Below are 18,266 nucleotides of genomic sequence, written 5' to 3' on the forward strand. Positions count from 1 at the left end.
TGTTGCAACGGAAAAATTTTTAAAATGAAGAGGATAAAAAGGAGCAGAATAGTAACGTTTTTTGAGGAAGGGACAGACCGAGGTGAGAGAATGCATAAATAATTGTTCATTTTTTGCGTTTCGTGCAAGGGACTCTCGATACTCTGAAATTGACTTCATAGGGGTGGTTTGTTTAGTATATTTTTGGCGATATTTATAATAGGTATCTATATTTGTATTTGTTCATTCACCACAAAAGTAAATCATATTTTCTTGCTGCTAGGCGACACAAAAAAGTGCTATTCGAAAGCAAGGAAAGTGAAATACTAACTAAGGCATGGTGGAAACAACAGAAACGTCACACTCAGACGTGGCAGATGTGCTCGTTTTGAAACCGAGTGTTCTGGAGATGGAGAACCTGCAGGAGTATTTGTTCAACGTGGCACCCAAACAACTTTGGGATACCGCTGGGGTATTCAAGATTGTTCCTCCAGATGAGTGGGTGCTGGGTAACATGCAGAAGCAGACTCCCGAATTGACAAGAGTGCTCACTAGGGGGAACGAGCTGCAAGTGAAGCAACTGCAAGTGCGTCAGGATGGTTCCGTGCCCTTGGAGGACTACGAGATTTTCGTGTTTGAAGAAGCGGATGTCGACAAGAACGGGGCGGAGGCTTTGGCGAGCCAGTTTGGCGTTGGGGCCCCTGAAAACACAGAGGTGGAGTACTGGGAGGCATTGACACAGCCACAGGCCAGCGTCATGTGGCGGGAGGAGAAATATACTGCCAAAGAAGTAGACGAATGCAAACTCAACGCTTGTGGCGTGGGCCAAATCGTTGAGGGGGCCGCTCTCTTGAACGACTGGAAGAGCACGAATGTGTGGAACAGTGTCCCTGATTTACAATTGGAGTATGTACACAGAGGTGCTCCCAAACAATGGTACGTCATCGACAGGCAGGATAATGCAAGATTTTCAGAGTTTGTGTTAAAGAAAATACCGAACATTGAGGAAAGGGACAAGACAACAGACTGTTTTGGAGGGAGTCTGTTCATGATTTGGCCAGAGACTCTCGTGAAGGAGAATATAAGGTTCAAAAAATTCGTTCAACGGGAGGGTGAACTCGTAGGAATAGTGCCAGACACTTTCTTCTCCGGATTTACTTATGGTTTTAACGTCACAGAAAGGACACACTCACATCTCGATCACAGTGTAAGAGACACGGGGGTCCCTCCCTTACCAGAGGGACAAGAAGACAAGAGTTTCAACTTCCACACGGAGTTGAACAATGACAGTGCGCACAGGGGAGGCGAAGAGGCGGATAACGATGCCAACACTCCGGCAAAGGATATTATCCTTAGCGTATCTGCAGTCAAGCAAAGCAACAAAACGCCTATCGGTGGTAACACTTTCTTGAACATTAACGACTCGATAAGTGGATTGTCAACTCCGTTTTTATCAAAGATGATGGAGGGATCCAATGGCTTTGAAACCACACTGGACGATTCCTCGTCCAGCCTCAGGAAAAAAATGTTCTCGCCCAAACTGCCCAACTTCGACAGTAATCTGACCACAGCGGAGGACAAGAAAGTTTTACACACATCTTTCATGGCCAATGGTACGCTTAATTCGGACACACCAATAATGCAGAAGGGTATGTCTAACAACACAAGCTCTAATACGGTGAACAACTATAACGGGTCTAACACAAGCGTAAACCCTACATCCCTCCATTCATCTAATGTACCATCTGCTGTATTGGAAGACAACGACGATAATATGTTAGGATTCACGCTACAGTCAATGGCAGATAGTGACCTGACCTCCTCGAAATTGAATCTACCGCCATTACTCTCTCCGATAAATGACAGCGCTGCGTTCAACCAATCGGATCCTCCAACCGGTCCCGATCTCATGGATAACCAGAACATGGTAGGAGGTAACGGATACAACAATTATACTCCAAATATGCCGCCAGGCAGTACTCACAATATGAAGGGATGCAAATCAATTACTAAAGATAGCTTTCCAAACTCGTTTCTGTACAGGTCTTCACCTCTCACAAACGAATGTGCACCCGTGGTACCAAATTTGTCGTCGTTGGGAAAGACGGGGATGTCGCCCACGGCAATGCTGTTTTCATTGTCTAGGGAGGATTCGAAGAGCCCAATAACCTTCCCCAATGAGTACAAGTCGCTCCAATATTCTACCAACGACAACAGCAGTTCCAGTAGGTTCATGTATTCACTGAATTCGGGTTCCGAAATTGAGCCCATGGCAACAGAATTGTATCCTCTACCTTCATTGACTGTTGGTGGGTATCCGCCCATCTACTCCTCACTACGCGGTAAACCAAACTTTGAGGCAAATATAAGACCTGAATATCACCACTCCGGTGGGATATCAAAACCAAGGATCACTACCATGCCGGTAATGCTGCAAAAAGCGATGGTATCGAACTCACCTTCGAAATTTTCTCCAGAGGAAATAATAATATCTCCCCAGGGGAAGACGTACATTTGTGTTGACTGCAAAAGAACCTTCTCTTCAGGCCATCATTTAACGCGGCATAAAAAATCCGTTCACTCCTTTGAGAAGCCTCATTCGTGTCCAAAGTGTGGCAAGAAGTTTAAAAGAAGAGATCACGTTCTACAACATTTGAACAAGAAAATCCCTTGCACTCAGGAGGGTGGGTGAATAATTACTGGAAAAAGAGTGTGCTCGTCGAATGTAAAATGAGAAACCCTTCCTTTCTTTAATGAATTCATTTTTCCAACGTTACAAACTGTTTCAATATATATGATAATAACAATATAACACTATTCACTTTCGTAATTAACCTTTTTTTAATAATAGCAAAAAGGATCCAAATGGGAAATCATCCCTATTATTGTTGTAAGGATACACTGTCAATTTCCCCTTGGAATTAACTCATAAAATTTTTATCCCTAAAGTATAGATCCTTAAGGGTTCTGCTTCGATATTTTTGAAGACATGCTCAAACTGCCACATCTCTGAACGAAAAACATATAAATAGGAAAGTAAACTGTTATATTTGACAGAACTAGATATACGGAATAGATGAGGATATCAGACTGTCCTTACACATATTAATCAATCATGATTAAACTCAATTCTTAGATATTAATTTTGTTGTTAAGCTTCAGTATTTTTAAATTTTGTGCAAAACTTCACTTTAAAAATACTTCACACAGTTTCAAACTCCAAATAAAGTACCTTAATGTAAGTAATTGGGTATTTATGATTCTGGGACAGCAATTATCATGCCATTTTTACTATACCGGATTGAACCAGTTAATAGAAATTATATTACTTGGCCTCTACCAGGTGGAATTATTGAAAAGAACGATGTAAACTTCAAATTTCGCCTTCGTTTTATTCTGTTGGAAATTAACTGAAAATCGACACACTAACATATAAACATTTTTATTTGATACCAAACATATCTACTAACACACCCTCTTTGTAGTTGGCCATGTTTTGTATATCTTCATATTTTACCTACTGCGATACGTGAATCACTCTGGTAAATATTTCTAAAGTTTTCCAAGAAGATAATTCCTAAAATTTTCTCGTACCGAATTCAAATACTAGTTGAGCACCAAACAGAGAAGCATACCACATATTATATTACTTAACCCGATCCTACACAATATATAGAGTTGGCGATGATGAATCAATATATGAGCCTAAGCTTATCTCACACTTTAAATTTGAATTATTTTTGGCCAATGTATTGAAATAAATAATCCAACACATTTCCTCTGACATTCCCATCATAGACCAAAGTCCCTTCCCCAGTACCTAAAGCAGTATTGGTCAACCCGTCACCAAACACGAGTCTGACAAAATCGCTTTGCAAACCATCCGGAACGGTGACAATCTGGTCTTCCTCTAAGTCGCTCAGTTGCAGAGCCTTCTTTTTCATGAGTTGGGAGGTTTGTTCCATCTTCTCTGCTACTTTGTCTGCCGTCTCTATGATACTCCTTGGAATGTCACACATTGCAGCAACATGCATACCAAAGGAACCTTCACTTGCCCCATCTTCCAGCTTATACAAAAACGTAACCTTCCTTGTTCCTTCATCAACTAGGATCCGCATTCTCATTGGTCTGATTTGAGGGTGACCTTTGAAATGCGACCCTAGTGTACCGTAATGTGTAGCAAAGAAACCTAAACTCTGCATGTGGGTGGCTACATGATGGAGAACACTTTCGGCAATGGCAAACCCGTCTCCGGACGAACCACCTCTTCCGAGCTCATCAACAACAAGAAGAGATCTATTTGTCCCCATGTCTAAGATCTTTTTCGTTTCGGCCAACTCCACAAAGAAAGTAGATTTGCCTTGCATAATATTATCGTTTGCACCCAGTCTTGTCATAATTCTATCAACAGGGCTCAATACCGCACTCTCACAGGGAACAAAGCACCCCATCTGAGCCATGATAACTGCAATACAAGTAATTCTGAGTATCGTTGATTTACCTGCAGCATTGGCACCAGTCAATAGCCCCACCTGGGGAACATCATCCCCCAATTCGATATCATTTGGAATGAAATCTTTTATTATCGCACTTCCTAAATTGAAACACGGATGTCTTAAAGACTTGAACTTCAAAAATCCATTTTTTTTATTGCCTGTTACCGGGTCGTGTTCATCGACAAACGTTGGACGACAAGAGGGGAAACCTAGTGTTTCAGATGTCCTGGCAAGTGCGACAATGCAGTCGATATTCGCTATCAAATGAACCGTGGGCATCCAACTAGTGTTGAAGTGTGCGTCAAATTTCCTACAAAGACGGTTTTTCAAGTCTTCTTCCAATACTTTGTGTGTCTCACGCGCCTCTGCCATGGATCGCGCCAAAAGTTGTACTTCAGGAGAGTAATATCTTTTGGTGGTTTTATTCGCTGCCATTTGAATCCAGTCAGATGGAATATGCTTGGAAATGGCAGCAGGCACCTCAATTGTAAAAATTTCTTTCCCAGAGTCTTTAAAATGTAAGTTCTTACACTTGAATTTTCGTTTGTATTGTTCCAAAACTTCGTTCAATTCACTTTCCAAACTATTTATTTCGTCCATGGACTTGTCAAATTCGACCTCTACCCCTCTGTGTGGGATGATAATATTTTCTACAGCTGCCTTTTTTCTATCATATGCATTTACCCAACTGTCGACATCCTGATATAACGTTTTGGGACATTGATTAGCAAAGGTACGAATAGCACCTTTGAGTTCAAAATTATCCAAACTTTTTAAGAGCCCCACGATGCTCTCAAACCCTTGAATTACTCTTTCAAAATCCTTGACCTTGATGGAACAAGAGTGCACACGAGATAGCATTCTCTCAACATCGGGCAACTTTGCTAAGGCGTCTTCGAGGATTTGTCTTAACTCACCATCTGACAAAAGCAATTCAACACTATCCAACCTTTTTTCAATATCGGTTTTATGTAACAATGGATGCATTAGCCATTTTTTCATCATTCTTTTCCCCATTGGTGTGATGGAGTTGTTAAATAACTTGAACAACGTACCCTTGTCAGACCCATCAAAAGTATTACTGAATATCTCCAAATTTTGTAGAGTGATACCATCCAATACCAACGAGTTCTGCGACTTAACAACGTTGTATTCTTCTATGTTTCCCATCGATACTAGGTTTCGGTCTAATTTCAACCACTTTAAGTAGTAAACCAGACCACCAAATGCACTGAATCCAATTTTTTTACCCTCTTTGTAGTAGCTTTGGAGCACTGGTGGCCACTGCTCCTCAGATGCAAAATACTCGGCATCATTCTCCGTCAACTTCTCGTAAGTCTTATCAAAACTGTAGAATTCACTTTCTGGTTTGATGGTGTTGAAGAGGGCATTTGATGCAGAATTGAACTTTACAATCTTGTTAGCAAGATTACTTAGGTTACCCTTCTCAATGATGACTTCTGTGGGTTTAACCTGTGACATGATGGTATCCAGTTTTGTACATTCGCTGTCATCTCGAAATTCAATAATTTTGGCTTCCCCAGTCGCCGTATCTATAAAGGCGATACCGAAGAGTCTGTCTGAGGTAGGAATGTTACTCATCTCAGCCTTGTAGTAGTTACCAGACTCCTCCTTGATGGCAAGACAATACGTGGCCAAATCTGTGTGGATCATATCACCATCAGTTAAGGTACCCGCTGTCAACACGCATTCGAGTTCCCGCTTGACGATCCCCTTTGCGCCCTCCCTCATTTCCTTTGCCAGCATGGATTCCTTCTGGTCTACTTTGGCCACTTTGTAGCCCAATTGGATGAACTGCGATGCCCAATATTCGAACGACATTTCGGGAATACCAGCGAGCTGCATATTGGCCCTCCCGTTCCCAGCCAATTTCCAGTCGAACAAAGAGTTGGCCAAGAGTGCATCCTTCTCGTATAGTTCAAAGAACTTCCCCTTCTTGAAGAATACTATGCAATCCCACATCTGACACTTGATCTCCCAATACTGCTTTTCAAACGGTGTGAATTTCCCCCAAGCTGAACTTGGAATGGCCAATGTTCTTGGGTCATACTCCGGATCAGATGGCGGGCGGCCCTGTGCATCTTTCTCATTGACGAGCCAATGGTATCTTTCCTCATTCTGTTTATTGAAATTCTTCTTACCAGGTGGACTAGAAGCTATTTTGTTTGGCATTGGGGATTTCTTGATGGGGAGTTGAGAACGTTTTTGTACTGTCGGTTTGGGTGCCCGCTTTGAGTACCCTTGCAAGGCCAATATATCGTCATCGTCCTCCTCAGTGCCCTCAGACTTAACCCCTGGGTCGTTATCGTGTTCATCCTCAGATTCCTCTTCTTGCTTAACAGGCACATACACGTCATTATCACTGTCATTGTCTTCTGTAAAGAGTTTAGCTTTCTTCCTCCTTTGAATAGACGACGACAATGGTGTATCGTCCTCATCGTCGCTTTCTGCATAGTTTACAGGTTTCTTGGCCCTTTTCAAAGAGGAGAGCGGCCTGTCATCCGAGGCCATCACCGTGTCTGAATCGTCCCCAGTCAAATCCACGGAATCATCGTACGATCCCTTTGCGAGTGCTGGTTCAGAACTAGCTGTTGGCCCTGTTTTGGGTTTCCTAGCGAGTGTCGAGATAGAGGGCAAAGACGAAGAAGGAAGTGCTGTCGCGTCATCTGAAGGGGGGCTCTCCGTCTTGACACGACCCTCGGGCTTGTCAGTGTGACTTTGTTTTGTATCTTGCTTTGAAAAGAAGGACAGTAGACTGGACTGTTTCATCTTCTTCTGAGAAGATGAGGCGCCATCTTTAGCCCTTGCTATTTTCGATGGTTTGGGTGTCACTGGTACCATTGCGATGCGGTGCTGATTTCTTCAATCTACACAATTTGTATATCTTCTGTGTTGTTTGGAATGATGGAAAACCAGACCAGAAAAGCACTATTTCAGTAGTAAGTGCTTTGTTAAAACGGTTTCGAGCAATGTTCTAACGCCAGATATTTTGTTCCCTCTAAATTCATAGTAAACGCGTAAATTGTGACGCGTAATGCAAGTGGAAAAAAAAAGACACACCAAAAAATTAACCTTTTGAAAAATATGACAGAAAGAGAAAGTCATACACGTTTGTAAGCAAGAGAAGAGATCTTCGGGTGGTCCAGTTCGTAGTTCGCAGCTCTTCCACGAGAAAAAAATATTGAACTGTGATAATTGTACATAGATTTGTGTTTCATTTTCTAGTTACTTGGTTGCTTTACCTTCTTGTGTGTGATATATTAGAAAAAAATTATGCTTATGCTGATGACGGTAAAAGTGTCCGTTTCTTTCATGACTGCTGTTGGATTGTGTGTTGGAAGTATTCAGGGTCATCTTCCAGGGACTCCTTGATGATATCCAACCCGCCTTGGAATTCTCCGTTAATATACAGTTGTGGGAAAGTTGGCCAGTCTGAGAAATTCTTCAAGTTTTCCCGCACTGTACTGTCTCTCAAGATATCGAAGAACCCAAACCGCACCTGATGTTCTCTTAGTATCCCTACAATCTGTCTTGAGAACCCACATTTAGGTTCTGAGGGACTACCCTTCATGAACAACATCACAGGTGCTGCACTAACCAGTTTGTTCAACTTAGCTTCAACTTCCTCCTTTGTCTCCTCCTCCTCTTCATCCTCACCTTCACCCTCACTTTCATAGCCCTCAACCGGGGCACTCTTGCACTCATCCAAAGCTGTGACAAACTCCTTAGGGTCTGCCGTGGACAGTTCTCTTAAGATCGTGCCGTCTCTAATGATGACGAAGTACGGGACCGCGCTGACATCGAACAGTTCCACGATATCCCCCAATTCATCAGCATCGATCGTCAAGAACGAGACCTCCTCGCTGGACGAATCGTCTGCAATTGCATTGTACAGCACGTCGAGTTGCTTACAAGGCTCTGCCCAATTCGTACGGAAGTAAAGGACGATCAACTTCGACCCTGCCTCCGACGTCGTCAAGTTGGTGAACTGATCCTGGTCAGTGATTGTAATAGCCGGCATATTCTGTGGTGTGTTCTTGGTCCAACCTACAGACAAGTTAGAACTGTATCACACCTATTACTAATCTACTCACCACATCTTAAATACTATTACAGTCTCAGCGAACTGCGCAGGTTATATTTTTTTTTTCACTTATCCTTCCACCGTCGATCAAAAGGGAACAGAAGAAGAGCAAAGAGGCTCGAAGTGTGGTTCAACCGCGATTCTGGCATTGGCTCCTGTCCAATGAAAGGAGAGGATATTAGTAATAATGGGAGAAAAAATGGAGGAAAAAATAAAGAAAAAGGTCCTACCCGGATTCGAACCGGGGTTGTCCGGATCAAAACCGAAAGTGATAACCACTACACTATAGGACCAGACAATTTTGAATTTTTGTTCACGACAATTCTTTATACATCTTGGTGTGATCGGCGTTACTATAGTTCGATTAAGTCCAAAAGCCCTGGGTACTGGTAACTGGAACAAGAGGAGTCCATCTCTTGTTCTGAATAGCAGGAACAAGGTTATTATCAACTGGATCGGTTTCTTTAAACAGAACTATGTAACGAACTATTTCTATCTAGAATCAAGAAAATATCTCTTAAGTGAAAGTTTCCTTCTTTTTCACTTTTCATGAAAAATACATTTTTCTCGTGTGAAATTACAGTCTGCGACTTATCACTTCACACGGACAGTATTCTCGGTCATCGTGTCAAGCAATGGTATCGTTTACTTCCACACTGAAAATGCAGTTCTATTTTCCAGCACTGGGCTTTGAGTAATAAACGATAGTCGGTCTAGAGGGGTTTCCTAATGTTCAACCTAATGGTAAATAATAACAATGAAATATCAAAATTGTTGGAAATTATAGGTCCAAACCCTATAATCTTCCTGGAGATAAGTACATTTTTGTCTCACGTGAAAATAGAGAATTTTCACAACGGTATTTTTCACTGGAAAATATACTTGAAGATATATATAAGTCCTATCGCCTTGTGACTATGACTCCCGTCAGCGACCAGTAATTCCGTATCCGGATATACCCTGAATCGGTATCTTTGATCAATGTTCCATCCTTAGTTGTCATAATATCTCACCTTCCTCCAGAAAGCCCTTATACCGTATTTTAGTGTTAACATCGAGGTTTATCTCTCTTCTTCGAACCTCAAACAATACAATTTTCATTTTTTGGAAAAATGTGCGGTCTGCCGTTAATATCTGATTTTGTCACGTTCCCGGGCTATCCCCGCCAGATAGGTGAAAAAACAGAGCTGAAAAGAAGACCCAAGAGGAAACAGCAGCAGACGTTGTGCGTGTGCGCTCTCCTCACAACAACAATCGGTGCACCAACTGCCCACTGCCCACTGCCCACGGCGTCCCCCCGCAGAAACAAAGCCCCGCTCCCCACCCCCGGACAGACCGGAACACTCCGCACCACAGTGAGCCGGGGGGGCGGTGCCCGGCAAAAAACCGCAAAACGGGACTGCACTGGGAATTAAACCCGCAAAACAGTGCAAAACGGCTCTGAAAAGACAGGGAAAAAACCGCACCGGCCGTGCAGCGTGACATGAGTGTTACCCTCCTCGGTTCTTTCGCCACCCGTCTCTGCCTTCCTGCCCCCACCCCCCCGGGCCAAGACTACGCCTAGAACAGTGATACCACGAACCTGACTACGACCCATCATCACACACACGCCGCGCCACCGAATCAACTGACTCGCCCCCCACACCGTAGTACTCACTCTTACTCTCTCTCCCCCCCATACAACAAGAAAAAAAAAGAAACGAAAATGTATGAGAAAAAGGAGGTGCTACTCAAGAAACAGATACAAAGAGAGAGATACACACACTTGCCACTTGCTTTATACAAACCTGTAGTGACCTACTTGGGACTACAACTGCTCAGCTCAGTTCTAGTCTAGTTCACTGTTCGTAATAGTAGTCTTAACTTTCTCTTCTTCCCTCCTTACCTCACTTTCTCCTCTTCTTGAACGCAGAGAAGAAAAAAAAAATAAAAATAAAAAAAAAAGAAATAAAGAAAGTAAGAAACAAGAAACAAGAAACACACTTTCTCACTCTCTCACTTTCTCAATTTGAAATCAGAAAGGTAACTTTACACTGATAATAAACACTCCACTCTCCCCCCCCCTCTACGAACACATACTAGCAATGTCCCAAAGTCGTGAAGATTCCGTTTACTTGGCCAAGCTTGCCGAACAGGCCGAGCGTTACGAGGAAATGGTCGAAAGTATGAAGGAGGTCGCCTCCTCTGGGCAGGAACTGTCCGTCGAGGAGAGAAACCTGCTGTCTGTCGCCTACAAGAACGTCATTGGTGCCAGACGTGCCTCTTGGAGAATCGTCTCCTCGATCGAGCAGAAGGAGGAGACGAAGGAGAAGTCCGAACACCAGGTCGAGTTGATTAAGAACTACCGTGCCAAGATCGAGGACGAGTTGACCAAGATCTCCGACGACATCTTGTCCGTCTTGGACGCGCACCTGATCCCATCCGCCACCACGGGCGAGTCCAAGGTCTTCTACTACAAGATGAAGGGGGACTACCACCGTTACTTGGCTGAGTTCTCAAGCGGTGACGTCAGAGAGAAGGCCACGCAGGCCTCCTTGGGCGCGTACCAGAAGGCCTCCGAGATCGCCACCACGGACTTGCCACCAACCCACCCAATCCGTCTAGGGTTGGCTTTGAACTTCTCCGTCTTCTACTACGAGATCCAGAACTCCCCAGACAAGGCATGCCACTTGGCCAAACAGGCCTTCGACGACGCCATCGCTGAATTGGACACGCTGTCCGAAGAATCCTACAAGGACAGCACTTTGATCATGCAATTGCTAAGAGATAACTTGACTTTGTGGACCTCGGACATGTCCGAGAGCAACGAGGACTCTCAACAACAACAATCGCAACAGACGCCTGCTGAACAAAGCAACAATGCTGAAGAACCACCAAAATAAAATGGAATGAGTAGGGAAAAAAGGGAAAGTGGCGTGAACAATAAAAGATAATGACCATAAAATGAATTGAAGGGGGAATGAGAGAGAGAAACTGCTAGTCCAAGGGAGAGTAAGAACAAAAAACAAGAAGAAGAAGAAGTTGAACAAAACCAGTGAATAAATTTTCTACCGATGAAAGAAGAAGTGAACGCGGTGCGGTGATCTGAAGAGGGAGGGTGTAATTGAATTGTGTTAGCTTTCAATTGCAGGCTCTCTCTTGCTCCACCGATGTACCTGATCTGCCTTGAGTTTTTCTTTCCTTCCTTCTATCTATCATCCTCACTGGTAAAACCCTCTGAAAACCGTCCTCCTTCTTCCTCGTTCTTCCTTTCTTTGTTTCCGCTTCTATTTCTGTTTATTTTATTATATCTACTTTTCTTATTATTATTACTATTACTATTATCACTATAACTACTGTTACTACTGTCAAAATATACCTACCAATAACAATTTTTTTCCGTTTGCGTATTGTGCCTCTCACTTCCTCTTACTCGGCGTAGAAACTGAATATGCTGTACATAGTTATCTTTCTTAAGCAGTTGCTCCAAGTGGTCCATCAGAATACACCAAAGCAAGCCAGTATTGACCCACTGAAACCGCTAAAGGCGTCAAACGCACCTTCTCATCCTCTTCTCTCTGCGTTAAAGTTGAAAAACACGGGAATATATGAACATTCAAAAAAAAAGATCGAAATAAAGGAGCAGCGGAACTCTTTCTCTTTCCCCTCGTATGATTTATACCTCGCTCCCCCAGAGCAATTAGAGCCTCGCAATCAAGAAGAAACAAATAATACCTCTGTGAGATGCAGACCTCCGCTTCCGAATTCAAAATCATCGATATCTCAATTGGCACGGTCGCACTCCTGGCGTCCCTGACCCAATTATCGTACATAATCAAAAGCTTCAATGTCTTTCTCCAGGGGGTAATTGCAGCCCTACTGTCCGTGCTGATCATTCAAGTCCAGTTCAAAGTGCCCCCCAAACTGTACCAGTACGCGTCCTTCTACTTCAGCTTTCTCGGGAGGGGACTCCTCCAAATACTGCTGGCCACACTAGTCGCACATGGTGGTGTGCTCAAATACATTGCGGCGGTCCTCCTTTTCTTCAGCGGGATCGTGTTCATCTTTTGCCATTTCGCTCCCTTCATCGAAGAACCAGAACTGTTCAGACTCAATAACGGGAACGGGCTGTCCGTTGGAGACGACCAATTCGACGGCGGCGACGATGATGACGAGGTGATCTGAACAGAGAAGTCGGACTATGACCTCCTCTCCCTGTCTCTCGCTTGTTCTGCTATTTTACATTAATACTGTTTGTATACATAATATATAATTGAAGTAGATACACTCTCACCTTTCCCTTTAGTTCTTACCCATACCCCCCTTCACAAATTGCATCACTTTGGCCCCTCCTGGATTGGGAGAACGAGAGGGCAATTGCAGGGCAGAAAAGTGTAACTACAAGAGGAATGAATGATGTTAACTGCGAGCGATTACAGCTCCATTGCATCGTTGACAGGGGTATCCACGCGGTGCTTCATGGGCTGTGTCTCTCTGATGTTCAAACCAAACCTCTTGTCTTGACTCAATACACCCAGCTGGAATATGCCTTGGACAATTGGATCCTCTTTGTTCATCTCGTGAACAGAGTGCACCCAGCTGGTGGCACATGTCTTGGATCCACCGGTAGCTCTCAACACCTCGGGCCTACCGTTGACACCAACGTCGTCCGCACACAGTATAACCGTGCTGCATTCACGGATCACCGGTAGCTCCACGGTCTCCCTCGTGGACTTCGCAACGGCTTTCAGTTTCAATGCGGACATACCCAGCTTTGGTAGCGGCAGGTCGTGCCCGGGCAACGTCAATGCTGCAGATGCGTCGTAACTCAGGTTACCGTTAGGGTTGTTAGACTTCAAAATGTGCTCCCATGGAACCCATTGGGCTACCTGTATTGGCTTCTCGACACACAAATAATTGTTCGAGATTTCGCTCATACCCAACCTGAAAGATTTCAAGTCTCCACTGATCGCTGCCAATTGATCGTCCAGGTTCCCCTCTTTCGATATGGGGAAAGCGGAGGACAAGTGCGAAAGTTTGAAGGGGTACACACCGTTGTTATCGATCTTGGTTAGGAGCTGTCTGCTCGTCTTCAATTTCAAAGTGTGAGACTGTGCGTAATCCCTCAAGTAAGCGCCAGATCTCGCAATCAACTGATTCTGCCTGTGCGATTTACCGGTGTAGGCATCCACAGTCTCCAAAATAACCAAACCTTTCTTATCCAAGTTCTCTAGCGGGGCAAACTTCAAATCGATCAAGTAGGTTTCTCCGGCTTTCACAACAAAATCGTCAGTTGGGACAGCAGATACGACACGAGGAACTGAAGGCTGCGAGACGGCAATATCTTTCACCTCAGTGTTAGCCAACAATTTGGCCTCCTCGTGCGATTCAGTCCAAATGACACCTTTATACTCTCTTTCTGCGACAATACCCTCGTTTTGGCCCGCTAGAAACCGCCTGATTCTACGTACTCTAGAACCTGGCACAACAGCACAGTTGTAAGAGCGAGCAATGGTGTCCACAATGGACCTGATCGCGTACCCGTTCACAGCAGAACCGAAGGAAGCGGGTAATTTCTCGGGAGTAAGAGAACATGCTAGCAGAGAAACGACAGCCTCCATCGCGATATATGTAGCGGCAACAGCGTCCGCTTTACCACCTAGTAGAGGACCAGCTGGTTTGGGCTGACCATCAATAGAGTTATCCACTGGATATATGACCATCGTATGAGATACCTCTGAGGTGTAACCGTCGATGTGCACACCAAGCGTGATCTTCACGACATCACCTTCCTTCAATAGCCCCTGCACAACAGAGTGGTAAGGTGCGTCCTCACGGGTGATCTGATCTTTGTTCCACTTCTCCAAATTGGCAATGTCATCAATCTCGGGGCACCAGGAGCTTTCGATTTGGTTGACGTCAATGGTCGTTGGGATGGCGATACCTCTCTCGTTGACCTTGTGCTTATAGTACTGTTCTAAACGCGTCATCATGAAGGAATCGGTAAGAAGACACAATTCTTCTATACGCAACTGGCGATCAGTGTTCTTGAAGTGGTACATGTCGTTGATCAAACCTGTGACATACTTCAAAGCGGTCTGCGAGATCTGACCCGCCGTTCTGTACTTGTCAAGGACGGATTCTTGCAGGACATTTTTATCTTTCAACAAGATCTCAGTATCCTCGTGGGATACAGCTAAATCCATGATTACTGGTGTTGTTAGGTATCTGTTTACCAAAACAGAACGACAAAACAGACCTACCGGTTACCAATACCAAAGAACTTAAAGCTCATCTCATCGCAAAAATAAATTTTCAGTGAAATTTTTCACTGTTGGAAAAAAAAAAGAGAAGAGAACTTAGATATCGTTTCGTACGTGATGCTTCAAGAAGAGGGAACTGAACTACAGAGCTCCGTTTGTTCTTGCGCAGGTGGTGATGATGACCTGGGCGTGTCTGTCTGTCTGTTGCTCAACTGGACGCTAGATTGGTGGTTACTTGGCCTGATGAATTGGCCGAATGTGGAATGTGTCTTTGTGAGGAAGAGCTATTATTCCAGAAAGGCTACTAAAGCGATATGAAGGTTGTTTCCGTAACAGGTAATAAACGGTCTTTACTTTGAAACCTCAAATACGTTTAACCTCAGAATCGTACTGGCAGTGGAGCCAGAGCATAGCATCGGCTGGTAACAATGGTTTGGGGCAATCAATTTGTCGGAAATGTTTCCGAAGAAAAGGAAACTAACTTGGTACGTTTATGATGGGATAGCTATCTTTTCACTTTATTCACATTGAAAGGTAGTCGCTTCGAGCGTTGAGAATTGAGCATTGACACTTTTTCTACAGTGGAACAATGATCCCACACACACCAGATGAAGCCAATTCGTTTCACCTGAACAGCAGCAGAGAAAATTCCAGCATTTCTCTTTTACACACCCCAGAACCTCAGTCGAGAAATTCTTCTTTGGGGTCCCAACTCAACATCGAATCGCAACAGCGGTCGTCTCCCTCGTCTGTTGCTAAGAAATGGACTGAGAAACTGGTCAAATTTCAAAAGAACTCCAGTAAAAAGATACGGTGGTCGCCACCTTCGACTCCATCGAGTTATACAAGAAATCTGCTGTCAACAAGTAATAGCCCGGATATCAATGGTGCCAAGCATGAAACTACACCTAATTCAATTAAAAGTAGTGAACATGTAAAATATCCGTCGAGGACAACTTCTCTACCAAGACCAGTATCTTATCTATATCTGAAGGGAAAAAATACATCTTCCACACCTGATGAAAAAAGTGATACAAATTTGACTCCCTTAGTAACTGCGAAGTCGACGTCAAGCAAGTTTTCTCCACTCTTCTCATCTGAAGACTTGAGTACACCGACGCATCAGCGGCCACGCTATGAATGGTCTAACAAAACTAAGAAATCTTTTATCAACGAATGTTGTGCACTATGCGATGAGCCAATTTCAAGTAAAAGCAATGGCGAGAGAATAATTGAGCTCGAATGCAGACATATATGTCACCAAGAGTGTCTTGCAGTATCACTGAACGATATGAACAACGAAAAAGCGAGTGGAATGCAGACCCTTTTCCCGAATTGTCTCAAGTGTTTCCACGAAAAGAATATAACCAGACAATGCATCCCCAAGAACGATGACTTTAAAGATGAGATTATCTCCTCACTCTTAATTAATAGAGGGGGAATGGGGGGTAGTTCACCGTCCACTCCAAATTTCAGCAACTCGCTAGAGTCTCCTCTAACAGCTAGATTCCCACCTATATTAACCCCAGTGCATCCACTCAACAGCAATATGTCATTACAGAATACACCAGTTATGCTTAACGAAACTGAGCCCTTGAGCTTCTTACTCTCGCGACCTCCAGCTGGAAGAAAACCGTTTGCAGAATCGAGAATGAGCTCCCGTGATACACTTCGCGGCCTTTCTATCGCGAAAAGAGTTTCAAACAACCATTTCGTGGAGCTTAAAAGGAAGTCCGTTGTCTTACCATTATCTTACTCCAATGATCTAAGGTCAATTGCTACACAAGACTCAGATATAGTGTCCACGGATGTCAGGTCTAATGAATCTGGACATATAACTCTGCTACCAATCTTGAGATCTTATTTCACTGAACTTTTGCTTGATAATTTCAAAGAACAGTTAGTCGATTGGAAATTAGACGATGAATTTGGACCGCTAAGAGTTGTAGACAACCTGATGTTCTCCTTTGGAAATGAAAGTTACGAAAAATGCTGGTGTTATTTATTTCAGAATGCACTGGTAGTCGCCACAATTGATGAAAATGAAAACTCTAAAGAAGGCCAAAACTTTGAGAAGAATGAAAGCCTCGGCTTCGATACAAAATTTACTACCATGCATAAATTCAAACTATCAAGCGAAAGCATAAATGTTGGTACAATCAGCTCTTCTGTATTGAAATGTGAGCTTTTAGAAGCAGAAACGAAAATACCCCAAGCCATTCATCTCACAGAAGCCCTAAACAGCAACAATAGCACGATCATTCAAAAATGGATTTCTGCTTTGCTTGACCAAGATATATTGTTTAATGAGCAGAATATAACATCAACACTGCCATTACCACCCATTTTAAAAAACATCAACTCAAATGACAATGGTACCGACACATTTACCGGTTTTGTAAATCCTAATAGGGCTATTGAGTTATGTGGATACAAGGGGAGCACTGGCAGCGTTATACTGAGGAGGGGTTTTAATATCCCGAAATCCGCTAGTGGTCAGTCCACAATTGGAACAATCCAAACGATGATGACCACCGCGAGCTCGATTCTTTCCTTAAAACGCGAGAGAGCTGATGAATTAATTTTGGTCATTCAATTGGATTTTGACAAGTTGAAGGAAAAAAGTGGGGGAATTGGCGGAGTTAGTGATTATACAACCATTTTCAATACATTTAAAGCATTGTCTCTGAAATATGCCCGATTACCGTTTTGTGTGCTAAACTCTGCTGGATATATCCTCAAGATTGGGCAAGTTAAGCAAGAATTTTCAAATTTGAAGTGTGTGGAAGAATGGATAGATTTGAAGCCTACATCGAAGTTTGACCCAAAAGAACTAAAAAACATCCTACATCCTGAAGGTATCCAAAAGCATATTCAATTAGTTATCGTATCGAATAGCAGTATGGAGGAAGGGATGTCTTCTCTATTGATGGACTACAGATCGTTCTCGGCGCCGAAAAGGAGACATGCAGATGAGATTAAAATTAAGGTTGGGTACTTAAATGTTGACTACAGCGATAAGATAGATGAATTGTTGGAGATTAATTCTTGGGAGTTTATGTTAGAAGCACTGTGTTACAATTTCAGCTTAAACTTTGACGAGGATGACGATGGCGTTGATACACTTGCAGATGATGCAAAGAGTGAAGAAATACTTGACTTTCGGATAAGCTCACAGCATTTTGAAAACCCCAATCCTTCAGCTTCTGAGCTTCCACTGACTGAAAATTTAACAGAGGAGTTTGAACTTTCAGTAGGACCATCCAGAAATGATGAATACTTGACTACTTTGCCACTTGACATCGGTCTTGAAAACAAGCAACTGGAAGTTGATAAGTTACTGCCTATCAACGATAGTATACAATCTGCGACCAAAAAATTAAATAGACTAAGCGTGGTTCCTCAAACCAACCATGCATATAACTACTTATAGGTACTTATACA

The 18,266-nt window shown here is 43.3% G+C and overlaps 7 protein-coding genes and 1 non-coding gene across 8 annotated transcripts; 4 read left to right on the forward strand and 4 right to left on the reverse strand.

The window, feature by feature from the left end:
- Window positions 1-316: 316 nt before the first annotated feature.
- On the forward strand, window positions 317-2,671 carry GIS1 (histone demethylase GIS1; the record flags this gene model as incomplete). Its single annotated transcript, XM_022609579.1, has 1 exon — window positions 317-2,671. The coding sequence occupies one exon, from the start codon at window positions 317-319 to the stop codon at window positions 2,669-2,671; it is 2,355 nt and encodes a 784-aa protein (XP_022465961.1).
- A 1,042-nt stretch (window positions 2,672-3,713) lies between these two features.
- Window positions 3,714-7,337, reverse strand: MSH6 (mismatch repair ATPase MSH6; the record flags this gene model as incomplete). Its single annotated transcript, XM_022609580.1, has 1 exon — window positions 3,714-7,337. The coding sequence occupies one exon, from the start codon at window positions 7,335-7,337 to the stop codon at window positions 3,714-3,716; it is 3,624 nt and encodes a 1,207-aa protein (XP_022465962.1).
- A 469-nt stretch (window positions 7,338-7,806) lies between these two features.
- On the reverse strand, window positions 7,807-8,517 carry GRX3 (monothiol glutaredoxin GRX3; the record flags this gene model as incomplete). The annotated part of the gene is made up of 1 exon (XM_022609581.1): window positions 7,807-8,517. One exon carries the CDS (start codon window positions 8,515-8,517, stop codon window positions 7,807-7,809), a length of 711 nt encoding a protein of 236 aa, XP_022465963.1.
- Window positions 8,518-8,801: 284 nt separating this feature from the next.
- On the reverse strand, window positions 8,802-8,873 carry KNAG0Htrna5Q. Its single transcript has one exon. It is a non-coding gene; the product is annotated as a tRNA-Gln (tRNA).
- Window positions 8,874-10,664: 1,791 nt separating this feature from the next.
- Window positions 10,665-11,462, forward strand: BMH2 (14-3-3 family protein BMH2; the record flags this gene model as incomplete). The annotated part of the gene is made up of 1 exon (XM_022609582.1): window positions 10,665-11,462. The coding sequence occupies one exon, from the start codon at window positions 10,665-10,667 to the stop codon at window positions 11,460-11,462; it is 798 nt and encodes a 265-aa protein (XP_022465964.1).
- An 841-nt stretch (window positions 11,463-12,303) lies between these two features.
- TVP15 (Tvp15p) lies at window positions 12,304-12,744 on the forward strand (the record flags this gene model as incomplete). Its single annotated transcript, XM_022609583.1, has 1 exon — window positions 12,304-12,744. One exon carries the CDS (start codon window positions 12,304-12,306, stop codon window positions 12,742-12,744), a length of 441 nt encoding a protein of 146 aa, XP_022465965.1.
- Window positions 12,745-12,992: 248 nt separating this feature from the next.
- Window positions 12,993-14,765, reverse strand: ARX1 (putative hydrolase; the record flags this gene model as incomplete). The annotated part of the gene is made up of 1 exon (XM_022609584.1): window positions 12,993-14,765. The coding sequence occupies one exon, from the start codon at window positions 14,763-14,765 to the stop codon at window positions 12,993-12,995; it is 1,773 nt and encodes a 590-aa protein (XP_022465966.1).
- Window positions 14,766-15,411: 646 nt separating this feature from the next.
- STE5 (Ste5p) lies at window positions 15,412-18,255 on the forward strand (the record flags this gene model as incomplete). Its single annotated transcript, XM_022609586.1, has 1 exon — window positions 15,412-18,255. One exon carries the CDS (start codon window positions 15,412-15,414, stop codon window positions 18,253-18,255), a length of 2,844 nt encoding a protein of 947 aa, XP_022465967.1.
- Between the last annotated feature and the right edge of the window lie 11 nt (window positions 18,256-18,266).

The sequence above is a fragment of the Huiozyma naganishii genome, chromosome 8, assembly GCF_000348985.1.
Source record: "Huiozyma naganishii CBS 8797 chromosome 8, complete genome".
In the NCBI taxonomy this organism is placed as follows: Eukaryota; Fungi; Ascomycota; class Saccharomycetes; order Saccharomycetales; family Saccharomycetaceae; genus Huiozyma; species Huiozyma naganishii.